General features: G+C 36.3%; 1 protein-coding gene across 1 annotated transcript in view; it reads left to right on the forward strand.

The window, feature by feature from the left end:
* LOC137408363 (anaphase-promoting complex subunit 5-like) overlaps positions 1 to 14,624 on the forward strand; it is a 33,185-nt gene that overhangs the window by 4,455 nt on the left and 14,106 nt on the right. Inside the window, exons 4-11 of the mRNA XM_068094865.1 lie at positions 1,986 to 2,199; positions 3,940 to 4,081; positions 4,705 to 4,765; positions 5,005 to 5,106; positions 10,513 to 10,709; positions 11,139 to 11,220; positions 11,687 to 11,820; positions 13,375 to 13,512. Of these exons, the coding sequence (XP_067950966.1) occupies positions 1,986 to 2,199; positions 3,940 to 4,081; positions 4,705 to 4,765; positions 5,005 to 5,106; positions 10,513 to 10,709; positions 11,139 to 11,220; positions 11,687 to 11,820; positions 13,375 to 13,512 (1,070 nt within the window). The remainder of the gene's footprint in view (positions 1 to 1,985; positions 2,200 to 3,939; positions 4,082 to 4,704; positions 4,766 to 5,004; positions 5,107 to 10,512; positions 10,710 to 11,138; positions 11,221 to 11,686; positions 11,821 to 13,374; positions 13,513 to 14,624) is intronic.

The following is a 14,624-nucleotide window of genomic DNA, read 5'->3' on the forward strand; positions in this document are numbered from 1 at the left end:
ACTATTACATTGTTGTAAACATGGTGTATACTATTACATTGTTGTAAACATGGTGTGTACTATTACATTGTTGTAAGCATGGTGTGTACAATTACATTGTTGTAAACATGGTGTATACTATTCCATTGTTGTAAACATGGTGTATACTATCACATTGTTGTAAACATGGTGTATACTATTACATTGTTGTAAACATGGTGTATACTATTACTTTGTTGTAAACATGGTGTGTACTATTACATAGTTGTAAACATGGTGTGTACTATTAAATTGTTGTAAACACGGTGTATACTATTACATTGTTGTAAACATGGTGTATACTATTACATTGTTGTAAACATGGTGTATACTATTACATTGTTGTAAACATGGTGTATACTATTAAATTGTTGTAAACATGGTGTATACTATTACATTGTTGTAAACATGGTGTATACTATTACATTGTTGTAAACATGGTGTATACTATTAAATTGTTGTAAACATGGTGTATACTATTACATTGTTGTAAATGGTGTATACTATTCCATTGCTGTAAACATGGTGTATACTATTACATTGTTGTAAACATGGTGTATACTATTACATTGTTGTAAACATGGTGTGTACTATTACATTGTTGTAAGCATGGTGTGTACAATTACATTGTTGTAAACATGGTGTATACTATTCCATTGTTGTAAACATGGTGTATACTATCACATTGTTGTAAACATGGTGTATACTATTACATTGTTGTAAACATGGTGTATACTATTACTTTGTTGTAAACATGGTGTGTACTATTACATAGTTGTAAACATGGTGTGTACTATTAAATTGTTGTAAACACGGTGTATACTATTACATTGTTGTAAACATGGTGTATACTATTACATTGTTGTAAACATGGTGTATACTATTACATTGTTGTAAACATGGTGTATACTATTAAATTGTTGTAAACATGGTGTATACTATTACATTGTTGTAAGCATGGTGTGTACAATTACATTGTTGTAAACATGGTGTATACTATTCCATTGTTGTAAACATGGTGTATACTATCACATTGTTGTAAACATGGTGTATACTATTACATTGTTGTAAACATGGTGTGTACTATTACATAGTTGTAAACATGGTGTGTACTATTACATTGTTGTAAACATGGTGTATACTATTACATTGTGGTAAACATGGTGTGTACTATTACATTGTTGTGAATATTGTGTTTACTATTACGTTGTTGTAAACATGGTGTGTACTATTACATTGTTGTAAACGTGGTGTATACTATTACTTTGTTGTAAACATGGTGTATACTATTACATTGTTGTAAACATGGTGTATACTATTACATTGTTGTAAACATGGTGTACACTATTACATTGTTGTAAACATGGTGTGTACTATTACATTGCTGTAAGCATGGTGTGTACTATTACATTGTTGTAAACATGGTGTGTACTATTACATTGTTGTAAACATGGTGTGTACTATTACATTGTTGTAAACATGGTGTATACTGTTACATTGTTGTAAACATGGTGTATACTATTACATTGTTGTAAACATGGTGTATACTATTACATTATTGTGAACATGGTGTATACTATTACATTGTTGTAAACACGGTATATATTATTACATTATTGTGAATATTGTGTTTAATGTTACGTTTTACAGATACAAATCTGTTTAGTCATCTGAAAAGGGAAAAGTGTTTTAAACAAGAATTTCGTGTTACGCTCTAACTTCTGTAGTCACAATCAAAAGACTAATTATTTGTCCACATTAATTTGTTTTATTTATTTGATATTTTATGGCAACGTATAACTGCTGTAATGTAGGGTTGTCACCATCAAATTGTGTAATCGTTCTATTGGACTACTAACGATCGCTATGAAATTTAGTGATTGTTTGTATCTACTTATTATGATGCCCAATGTTTGTAATGCAATGGGAGTATTATAAAAGAAAATATGTCATTTCAACTACGCTAGGTACCAGACATGAGTATCAACCAGCTATTCAGGACTATGAATAATTCTGTACCCGAGGTTCTTCACACAAAAGTTGAGACCGCAATTTGTGAACTAGCGGAAGGGAAGCCATGCGCTTACTATCAGTTCTTTGAGCGACTCAATTTGCCGATTGGCGACACACTCGGCTCTGAGCTGACTGAGTTTTCTGTGCTTAACAAGACCAGTGTTGTTGGTGAGATTCTAATATTCGTACAATAGTTATCAGTGATCCTTCTCACTAGTCTAATGTCAAGGCTTTATCTTTATAGTTATACAGATGATTGTGTCAGCACCAGATGGCTGTGGTTTGCTCAGATTTTAAAGTTGTACGTCAAATTCTTATTGTAAACCATACAAAGAAATATTGTAGCTCGTTTTATATAAAATATATATATTATATATAAAATATATATAATAATATTATAATATATATTATATGTATTAAATAAATATTAAATATTATTATGTATTAAATAGATATACACTTATAATGTATAATTACATAAAATGTCCATACGCGCACACATGCTCATTACACCTGCGAATCTTTCACTGCTTCACACCAAGCATTTCAGCTAGCATCATGCTAGAATTTTTGGTCAGAAGAAAAATGCTTAAACTTGCATGGACAGCAAGACTATTGCAATCAGTATTGAGCCGTAGTGGGCACTGTAGCTGGTACAGTATGAATTACACAGAAATAAACAGAGTAAACAGAAATACCGCAGTACACAGAAGTAAACAAACACCTTCATTTAAAAGTTAGAATGGCTGAGGTTGTATGTGTTGATTACAAGTACATTTTTTGTGCAAAAACTTTTTGTACAGATATAATATTATATAAGTATAATATTTATAGATATATATTATATATATACATATTATATTTATATAATAGATATAATTAAAATAATAACAAAAGACTACAAGAGTCAGCACCTAGACAACGTATTTAGCGCTAGGCTGTTTGCTGTCTCGATTACCTTTTTCAACGCTGTCTCTTCTCTCACTCACCACCTATTCCTCGCAGTCGCTTTCCCTTTACCTCACTTCCATCAACCAAGCCATCTGTATTTGTGTTTTTATTGACTTCCATGTCCCGCCTCCTCTTCTTGTAAGTAAAAATTGACACCGTTGGTAGAAAGCATGGCCTTTGATCATAAAAGGTGGTCCTTTCTATGAGTGTAGAACTTGCATAGTTACTAAATTTATTAGTTAAAATTTCTTTGAGACTAAAAATTCATGTTTTTAGACTAAAAACACAGGCGAAAGGCTAACTCATAATCACTGTTTTTAGCTTTCTATGGATAATGTTAATAGGATTTCATGTGTACTAGAGCTACACAAGTTGGGAAGCCATAGATGTCGAACTAGAGAAATGTAAATGATGGGCTTAGAATGATGATTAGTAAGCAGAGAGGTTTTTGCATTTTATTGTAGCATATCAAATGCATATCACCCCATCATGAAATGTAGAAGTGAATTATTGCCACATGATCCGGTTTCAAATGTGTTCCTGCCTAAGACCTCTCTCAGAGCTAACTTTACATAGACTAAAGAAATGCTATGGTATAGCAAGCAGTATGTAGTGTCTCCTTTGCTGATGCATCTTCAGAGGATTATAGTATCACTTGTGACTCGCCTTAGCCCACCTGTCCCTTACATTTGACTTTTATCTCTCTCCACCTCGCTATGCCTCGGTTTTTAAATGTACTCTGAAAGCTTTTGAAATGCAGGCTAGTCATGCTTTGTACACGCTCTTCATATGTTAGTAAGCACATTTTGGTAGTTGTCTTTCGTTGAATCGTCTCGTTCTCAAGGATGTGTTCCTGTGTACCTTTCTGGGAGTGGTGGTTCACTCTTGTAATCCAACTACTTGGAAGCTAGGTTTGGTGGTGACCTTGACCTTTACCTTGACCTTTTACTTGCATAGGAATGGTTGTGAGGTCAACACTCGTGGTATTCAAGATGCTGTCACTGGAAGAATTGCTCACAACGGTTATTGCTGATTTTATAAAGTACAGCCGAGAGATCACCTGCAAGCGCCGCCCTGAGATTGCCCTTCACTCTTCCACGTAAGCATTATGTAGCATCGCTTCAGCATAAGTGCATGTAGATTCATCTTTAGGCATTTGTGTATATTGATATGAATGCACCAACATCTTATTCGAGACACCGGTAATTTTGTGTTTATAAAGTCTGGAAAGGTCTCACAATCAAAGCAATATTATTGAAGCAAATTATTCCATGTCTGATAATATGTCCTGAAGTGGTAGTAAGCCGAACGTTGACAGGGATTGATGTTATTGTCAATCAGATAGCCTGCAGGTGGGTCTTTAAGAGGCAGGTTCTCAGGAACCAGTTGGAGTTTTGAAACCAAATCTTTGTTGACGACCTGGTGGAAGGCACCGAGCATATACGCGTGAAGTTTCGCCGAAATCACGAACAATGACAAAGTGGGATTTTGAATGTAGGTGATTCATGATACGGTGTTATTAGCGTATCACTTTGGCTGGTTAAGGTCACTTGGCTTTTGTACCTTTTTTGCTTGTAGCTGCCATAACATTTGTCTAAACAAATTTTTTTTCAGAATTAATAGATATCTGCTGTGCTTTGTTGGAATGATTTTTTCACAATCCAGTATCTATTGTCCTAACGGAGCTATTCTCTGTCAATGCTGACACTCCATATATTTTAGGCTGCTCACCCAGGATCCTTTGCCATCACGGCTTCAAGCTGAGAGAAGAGTTGCACAGCTGGTGAGTCATGTGCCCTGCCAAATAGGTTTTTTATGCCAGCTTTGATACGCTTACCAATTCATGTATAGCTCTTTCTTTGTTATTTGTTGCCAATGTGTTTGTCTGTAATTCGCTTCTGTTTGTTTTTGTTTGAAATTTTATAATTATTTTTTAATTGTACACACACGTGTATGTCAAGGTCATTTCGTTAGGCTGTAATCGATTAGGAGGACTTTCAGGTTTAGCCTAACTGTTTGTAGGCGATTATGTTGGAACAGAACACAAGAGCTTGTGACAGCGCGACAGCCGTTGGCCAAGAATTGAATCAGCTTATTCAGGCCTACCCCTTCTTGCATAAAGTTGTAGGTATTTCTAGTTACATCATCTATGAGCAAAATTAATTAACAAACAGATACTTTTGGATTGGCCAAGTGGAATTGTTGGTTTTTCGTTGTGACTTTTCATGCTGTCTGTGGAATCGTTGGTACTTTGTTTGATGTTCTGTCTGGTTATTGAGAAATATGTGCAAGTAAGCTTTCTCCATCCTCACTACTCGTGGCTTTACATGCTTTAGAGAAGTTGAAACGGATTGAGCTATGATTAGTCATGATAACTGAGGACTTTTGCTATGTAAGAAAGTCTCTTTTCTTATGGTTGTTCATTATACAGCCGATAATAATCATGAGTTACTCTATTGTTATTATATGTTATCAATTACTCCAAATTTGGGAAGATAACTTGTCAGGGCTTTATAAGTTACAGTTGTATTAGAGGAATAATTTCCGTGGTATTCAATTTGTTTGGCTGGTTCTTTCCTGTTCGTTAATAACTCTGCTAGCTATTTGGTTTTCTCCTGTAGGATATAAACCTCTCTGGTTTTCTTCTGTAGGATATAAACCTCTCTGGTTTTCTCCTGTAGGATATAATCCTCTCTGGTTTTCTCCTGTAGGATATAAACCTCTCTGGTTTTCTCCTGTAGCATATAAACCCATAGACTTATTAACTATACTAGACTGGGCAATGCGAAGCCACGGTGTCCTACATAAATAGCCACATTCCTCGCGACGTAACGTCAACGCTTTGTTCACTTGCAGCTGGTCAGGCAAGCGAGTCATCATTGTTTACATTGAAAGAATGGCTGAGACAGCTTTGTTGCTACATGTAATTTGACATAACTACTAAAGTACACAAGATATTGGTTTAAAATTTTAGATGCAAAGCTTATACACTATGCTTTTCCTACCCTGCAAATTTGTAAACATAAAGTTGAATATTTCATATGTAAAGTTCCAGTAAAAATGTATATATCTATTCAAAAAATATTGCAAAATTATCAATGTTGCCCTATGCTATGGGCTAACATATGTCAGATAGCTAGGTGTACAAACTGATTTCAAATGCATACACACTGGTAAATGGTACACTGATTGCAGTCTGCCATGAACATAAATGTTGAGTCTTAGGTGTTATGCAAACAGCATCAGAAAAATCGTAGAAAACAAACGATAAATGGTACACTTTTCTAGACATAATTATTGTGACAGGCTACACATGACTAAAGACGACCATTCGGCTGAGCTTTGATCTAAGATTACTTTTGTTAGCTGCTACCTTTGTAGCCTCGTGGTGAATTCTAATTCTGACATATCTGGATGTGATAGTTTTAACTAACGCTGGCTGCGCTGTGACTTGAGCATGGAAATTCCTGATGCAAATTGCTTTGTAAAACCAATAAGAGTCTTAGTGACCACCAGCTTGTGTATGTCTGCAGTGATTCCTTGTAAGTCGACACACTGCCGTATAATCTGTTCTGAGCCTAGACATATCTTTGTGATGACAGGATGAGGTGTAAACAGACTACCTCTATCTTTTACACTGATTAGTGTCGCATCATCTCTGGTGCGTAAACCTGGACAGGAGGCTATAAAGCTGGTGCAGTCATTGCAGTTGAGTTTTAAGCTCCATACCACATAACCTGCTAAATAAATATTATATGTTAATATTATTATAAAAAGTATATGTATCAACCGTAAAATAAATTTACCTACATCTCACTGATCCGCTGCAGTATTATTTCAAGCCACTCTGCTACCTGTATATCTGTTCTATACACTAACAATAAGTGAAAGTAGCTAATACCAAAATACATGTACATACCTAAATCATGTACCACAATATGGGCAGTCATGCAGTTTAGCACATGCAGCAAGGCTGCAATGTGTGCCAGATCTCTTGCTTTGTAGAAAATTTGGAGGAATTGGTTGTAGTTACCTACCGATGTACTCCACTATGTCCGAGACAGATTCTGACAGATTGATTTCCAGCCGTTCGCTTGATTCCAAATAATCATGGAAGTCATCGTCACTTTCTACAAGAATTTTTCTTCGTTTAGATGAGGGAAGTAGGGAGCAGGAGCCATCTGAGCTATCACAATCAGGACAGTTAGCACTCGTGCTTGGTGTGATGTCTGTTTTCACTAGTCGAGCTCTCAGTACAGATTTGAAGCTACGGACATCTGGATTATTGTTGAAACCTCCCTTGGCCCGAATCTTTGAGGACAGTCTTTCTATATGCTCTTGTCTAAGCTTGTACAGAAGTAAATACTTGACCTCGCGAAATGTTTGAAAAATTTAATTCCCTATTCCAAGGTATGAGGTACGCTTATGTAGAGGGTCGGGAATGATCTCTTCAGATTGCTTGGCGGCTGTTGACTCTTCATAGCAAAGTGAAGGTTCCAGGACTGGCTCATTGCGGTCTGGTGGAGATGATTTAGATAGTGTTGGTCGGCATAACAGTCGTCTATGCTTTGGTTGAGTCGGTTGTAAATATTTTCGCGGAAAATCAAATACCCTTAGTACAGCAGTGGGTTCTAGTATGGCAGTCATCACCATACTCATTTACTAGCCCATGTCCACCTGCCATGGTCATGAAAAACTTCATGAAATGGGAAACACTTTGTCTACTTTGCGGTTGGCACCTCTTTGTGCGAAGCAACTTTTCAAATATTAGTGCCAGCAATGAACTTTAGGAAAACATTTTGGAATAACTATTATTTGTATGCATATCTCGAAAAAATCCGCAAGATTTCTTGCTCTTCATATCTAGGTACCTCTCACAACCACCCTTGAAAACAATTTAAGTAAAATTTACCTTTGAATCATTTCCAGTGCTGGTAGTTGCTCCACTCTCCACGGCTTCCTACTTAAAAATATGGCCTGGACTAGGCAAAGTGAACAAAGCAACAAAGTGAACATAGACCTATTTTCTGATGCTGTTTGCATAACACCTAAGACCCAACATTTATATTCATGACAGACTGCAATCAGTGTACCATTTACCAGTGGGTATGCATTTGAAATCAGTTTGTGCACCTAGCTATCTGACATGTTAGCCCATAGCATAGGGCAACATTGATAATTTTGCAATATTTTTGAATAGATCAATATACATTTTTACTGGAACTTTACATATGAAATATTCAACTTTATGTTTACAAATTTGCAGGGTAGGAAAAGCATAGTGTATAAGCTTTGCATCTAAAATTTTAAACCAATATCTTGTGTACTTTAGTAGTTATGTCAAATTACATGTAGCAACAAAGCTGTCTCAGCCATTCTTTCAATGTAAACAATGATGACTCGCTTGCCTGACCAGCTGCAAGTGAACAAAGCGTTGACGTTACGTCGCGAGGAATGTGGCTATTTATGTAGGACACCGTGGCTTCGCATTGCCCAGTCTAGTATAGTTAATAAGTCTATGGGTTTATATGCTACAGGAGAAAACCAGAGAGGTTTATATCCTACAGGAGAAAACCAGAGAGGATTATATCCTACAGGAGAAAACCAGAGAGGATTATATCCTACAGAAGAAAACCAGAGAGGTTTATATCCTACAGGAGAAAACCAAATAGCTAGCAGAGTTATTAACGAACAGGAAAGAACCAGCCAAACAATTCTGCAGCCACATTCTGCTTCGCAGAATGTGGGACACAATGCTGAGCCGTGATGCATTGGATTGCCCAGTCTAGTATAGTTAATAGGTCTATGTATAAACCTCTCTGGTTTTCTCCTGCAGGATATGAACCTCTCTGGTTTTCTCCTGTAGCATATAAACCTCTCTGGTTTTCTCCTGTAGGATATAAGCCTTCTGATTTTCTCCTATTGGTTGTAAACCCTTCGGTTTTCTCCCGTTCCCTGCTAATAGTCATGTCATTGCTGATAGTACTTTTTATCCTAGTCTAGTCTGTGGTATTTTATTTATCCTCTAAATTAATACATGTAGTTTATTCACAGTCTCAGGGAGGATGTTTAATTACTAAGTTTAGCTGAGATAAAGCAATCCATTCAGAAGCGAGAGTACGTATTACTGTACCCCATCTGTATTTCTATCACTTGCTATGGAAGGGTATGATAAGCCCCATCTGTATTTCTATCACTTGCTATGGAAGGGTATGATAAGCCCCATCTGTATTTCTATCACTTGCTATGGGAGGGTATGATAAGCCCCATCTGTATTTCTATCACTTGCTATGGAAGGGTATGATAAGGTATGATAAGCACAACCATTGGCTCGTTAGACTCGAGTGTAACTGTAAGGTGATGGATGCTTGCAGTGGTTGCTTGTGCTTTGCAGTACATGTCCAGTGCGCCCTCAGGATACGATTTTGATCCGTTCAAGGGTTGGCATCGTATGATGAAAAAACGCATGTAGGGGTATAAAATCCATAGTAATTATATAATGCAAACATCCCCTGGGAAAAATTTTCAAAATTTTATATAAGTGCTGTGCATATTAAAAATTAGTAACAATATAGTATGTTAACCTTAGTAACTATAGTTACCTACAGTAACTTTATTGTATTTAGTGTATTTAGTGGTTATGATCTGCATTAAAATGTAACATTATAATGTACCGTACGTACCGTATGGAGTTCTTACCTAAAAGACAGATGGACATGTAGCATAAACTTTGAATTCACTCCAAATAAGGTTTACTAAACACATACATACACGCACACACACACACAAAGCTAAGTTTTAGTATGTATTTTTAACTATTTTACTGAACTTCAACTTTTTCATCACTAGAATTTTATCACTTATCAGTTTTTGTCTTCGCTTTCACTGTAACTTTTAGCGGGCCTGTTTAAAACATTTTTCAACCTAATTCGGGAAGAAAGCCCCAACGATGCTGTTTTCGTAATGTAGTGGATTTTGTTAGCAGGTTAAGAGAAGTTGTCTAACCAACTTGCGATCCCTTCTGTTTGAAGGGATTGCAACTCCAACTTTGCTACAGGTTGTGAAAGGGCAAATATTACCGTTTCACACACGAAAATTGCTGAATTGAGAGAGATCAGTCATCGTGTCTCTTTAAGGTGTTGTAAAAATATTTTCAGCTAACAGCATTTCGGTGTCTTTATTATTTAGACGTACGTAATAAGCACACTGACTGCCAAATTCGAACACAGGTTAAAATTTTGTTGAATTTGTATGGTGAAATAAGATCTATATAGTGAGGTGAAAAAAATCATCAGGTTCCATTTCATAAGGTCAAAAAATCGTATATCAATGTAATCGTGTCCTGAGGGTGCAATGTATTCTTATTTAGTTGCCCTTCAAGATGCTTTCATTTAGATGTTTTCACATTTTTTTGTATTAGTTTCTTGCTTGTAACATTTAGTGGTGTCTAAGGGTTGATGAAATAGGACAAACCCCAACTAAGTGTCTTACCTACTTACCTGTTTTGAAATGTTTTGAAATATCTCACAGCATTACGTCAGGTACCTGAATCAGATGAGGGTGAGGGAATACGCCGGTGCGAAGGAGTCACTTCATCGGTATTATGACAAAATTGCTCAAACTGGTGACAGAGTTCGGCCAAAAGATCCTGCTTTCGAAGACTCTAATAAGTGCTCACGATTCGCTTCACTCAGTCTCGCATCTTTCTATGCACGCTTTGGTCATAAGTGAGTTTAGCCTTGACTTTATTTCAGAAATGGGTACAGAGACTACGTAATAAAATGGCTGTATACAAGTACCCTCGCAAAACCTCTCGGCATGTGAATGTCTGATTTTTTTGATACTGTTTTTAGATTTAATAGATTCAAATTAGGGTTAATAAATTCAAATTAAGTTTAATAAATTCAAAGTTTTAACTAGCCTACTTTCCTTCTCGAAGCTGTCTACTACTCTTTGAATGAAACATTGATCTCAGTTTGTATAGGTATTGTAAGGAAAGACAACCCCAGGTGTTTAGAGTAGTAGAGTCTTTGATGTTGGACAGTGAATTGCGAGTAACGTTGGATGGGACTAGGATTTAGAGCTGTTATTATTGCATAGTTCTGGTCCTTCAGAAATATATCGCTGTGGTTTGATCTCTCACTGTCTCCTCGTAGGCACCTTGCGCTCCACTCTGTGAAGGAGGCCGTCAAGCTGGCTCAAGAGGCAGACGATAACACATGTCTGCAGCACTCTCTGGTAAAGTTATTATCATACAAGGAGTCGTTTTCTTATAGATTGATGAGTTTCTAGTTGTACTTACTTCTGAGTTTGTATAATAATCCCAACTTGTTGTCTGAACTCGCGTTTTACCTTTAGAACAATAAATGTTGTCTGTGATTGTTTTTAGTTTAATAGTGATCTGCAATTTTGCATGTTTTTAAAATCAATTTTGTTTTAAATATGACATATAGTATATGACTGGAGAGATTGTCCTTGTCTAAACTTCTCCTTTCTTGCGAGCGTCTGATCTTCAATGGAAAGTTAACCAAGGTTGACCAATCATGACTTGAAAAAGATTACTATCAGTAATGTTGCATGCTGTCTGCTTTGTTTGTAGTTCCTGGGCAATTGATGATATAACACAAGCATGACATTTGTAAATAAATCTTTGCTCTCTTTTTTGGTAGTTGCCTCCTCCATTGCTCTGTTATTATCTTGTCAGATTTGGCTTGAGAAGTTATCGGATGTAAGCAATTTCCACAACAACTCACCCGGGCTCACTTATTGGGAGCTTTCTCTGACTGGCTGCCTTATTAAGACTCTTCAGCACACAGCACCTGCACAAACCCCTAAATTGTTAGTATCATTAATTCTGCTTGCACTCATATCAGTATTTGCTATATGTATGGTTGGCTAAAAAATCAAATGGTTTAAATAATTGATTTAAGTCATAATTTAAACCCCTGCCAGATAATACTAATTCATTCCGGCATTGGAATCGTAAGGTAAAATTTTCGTAAATAGGGGTATAAAACCCAAAGTAGTTATATAATGCAAATACCCCTGGTAAAAACTTCAAAATTTTATATACATGTACATACTATACATATTGCAATTAGTAACAAAATAGTACATTAACCTTAGTAACTACAATTACCTGGTTATGATTACATTATAATTATAGTTAGTGGTTATAATCTGCTTATGGTTATGGTTTGTATTTCTCCCTTTTACGTCCTTGTCTAACTTAGGACCCACGGCTAACGAATTAAAGTTATAAAGTTATATATGTGGTTATATATGTATAAAGAATTAAAGTTTAAAGTAAATAATATATTAAACGTCAAAATGCACAATAAATTTTTACTTTCACTTACTTTTCACTAATTTTCATTTCACTCACGTAAGATCAGGCACTTACGAAACACGAAGAATGATGAACTGAGAGAGAGTGAGCATTGTATCGCTTTCAGTTGTTTCGAAATGACTCTCGGAATTTAGATTTGGCGGTCGGTGGAACCGACCGCTAAATCTGCAACTCAGTATTTTTCGGCCATACGACATCAACAAAAATGACTCGAAAATCCGATTTGGCGATCAGTTTCGACCGACCGCCAAATCGGAATTTCGAGTCATTTTTGTTGATGTCGTATGGCCAAAAAATTCTGTATAGAGGGCATGAAAAAACATCGTGTTCCACATCGTAAGGCGAAAAAATCGTAAAACAGGGGCATCTTCATCCGGGGGTCCGCTGTACTAGCATTAAGCCCGGTGGGGTCAAGATTTCTTTCATTCTCAATTCGATATCAATTTTTGCGTTGGTATTTTCAATATGAATGCAACCCGCTACACTGCTTTAACAACAGTCAATGAACACGTTTATTGAAGGCAATTGGCCTTACTTCATGCGAAGGCATTCTTGAGTTTCTAGTTGGATAGATTGTTGCACATTTATATGGAACACATAAGTTCTAAGATCGCCATGCTTCAAGTCAATCTTGAACTTTTGTTGCTTGGAGTGAGCCTTTTTTTCACATTTAATTTGCTATAGGCAATGTATGGGGCTCAGCCGTTTGTCTTTTAAGTCTTCTGACATGCGAGAATTTTTAATTGTCACGGAATACCGCTCTTATTATAGTAAATATTATTGAGCAAGTTTGCAAGGCGATGGATTAGTGCAGTGATAGAGCATTGGTCTACCAGGCTGAATGTCACGAGTTCGATACCCGGACAAAGGAATGTTTTATGAAGCAATTTAATTGTCACCTATATTATTTTTTAGTACGAGGATTGTAAGCAAGATTACGAGATACGAGTTTTATAATATAGTATAATATTAATATAATAGTATGTAATAAACAATATACACGGTGCTACCTTGAGTAACGGTATCTGTAATGCTCTACGCAGGGTGTTTGAAGAGTTAGCCCAGGCTCTCTCTTATCAGACGAAGAACATTCGGTTGCCCATCCAGAATACTGTGAAGAGCACAACCAAACTAGCTCAGATGATGTTGACCGCTGGTCTTTGGAGTTACTACGGTAACAGGTGAGCCGCAGTCAACAACAGCGTCCATTTCTTTCTTGCATTGCTTGGTGTCGAAGTTTGAGTTGTCCTTTAAACCATAACTGTCACGAACAACTTTTATCGTATTTACTAGGTAAATCAGACACGCTGATTCCGATTTTGTGCTCACAATAAAGATTAGTCCACTAACTTTCAGAGTAATGAAGGCTTTTTTATAGCGTTTTAATATCGGTCTCGAAAACAACACGATCGGCATAACAAGCTCCGCCCATAAATACGTGACATAACCTAGTTTTTTAGGAACAGAATTTACGTAGGGATGTTTAGACCGGTTCAGAATAATAGAGATGGGTGTTTTAAAATCCATTAATATCTAACTTCAGTATTAAAAATAATATCTGTCTTTTCTGAAAGGTAGATAAGCTATAGATAACAAAGCTAGCTGGTGATAAAACCGCGCTTTTTGAGCTCATTTTTCTCGACGTTCAGCCCATTTAAACGTCATGTAACAAGCTACGAACATTTTTAAATAGTTTTTATACCTTTCATAAAAAACTGAAATTATTTTACAGGCTGGATTTAGATAATAATGGGTTTTAAGACACCCATCTCTATTATTCTAAATCGGACTAAACATTCCTAACTTCCGTTCCTGAAAAAGCTAGGTTTCGTCACATATTTATGGGTGGAGCTTGTAATGCCGATTGAATTGTTTTCGAAACGGATATTGAAACGCTTTAAAAAAGCCTAAATGACTTTGAAGGTTAGTGGACTAATCTTTATTTTGAGTACAAAATCGAAATCAGCGTGTCTGATTTACCTAGCAAATACGATAAAAGTTGTTCGTGACAGTTATGGTTTAAATTCGTCTTATTCGTCCAGTTGTCAATTGTTACAAAAATTATGATTTATGATCTCCTCAACTCATGCATCTTTTGTGACATACGACACAAAGTTTGAGCAAATATTTGTCTTGACATTAGAAGCAACTAGTACTTTGGCAGTCTAAGGAGAGACCGTCAGGTGTAATAACTATATGTAGTGTCATTCGTAAGTGCTAGAGAGTGGCTGATCGCCGCAGATGTTTGAGTGTCAGTTTACTAAGCTGCATGTCATGAGTTTGAATCCCATGT

This window comes from Watersipora subatra, chromosome 1, assembly GCF_963576615.1.
Source record: "Watersipora subatra chromosome 1, tzWatSuba1.1, whole genome shotgun sequence".
In the NCBI taxonomy this organism is placed as follows: domain Eukaryota; kingdom Metazoa; phylum Bryozoa; class Gymnolaemata; order Cheilostomatida; family Watersiporidae; genus Watersipora; species Watersipora subatra.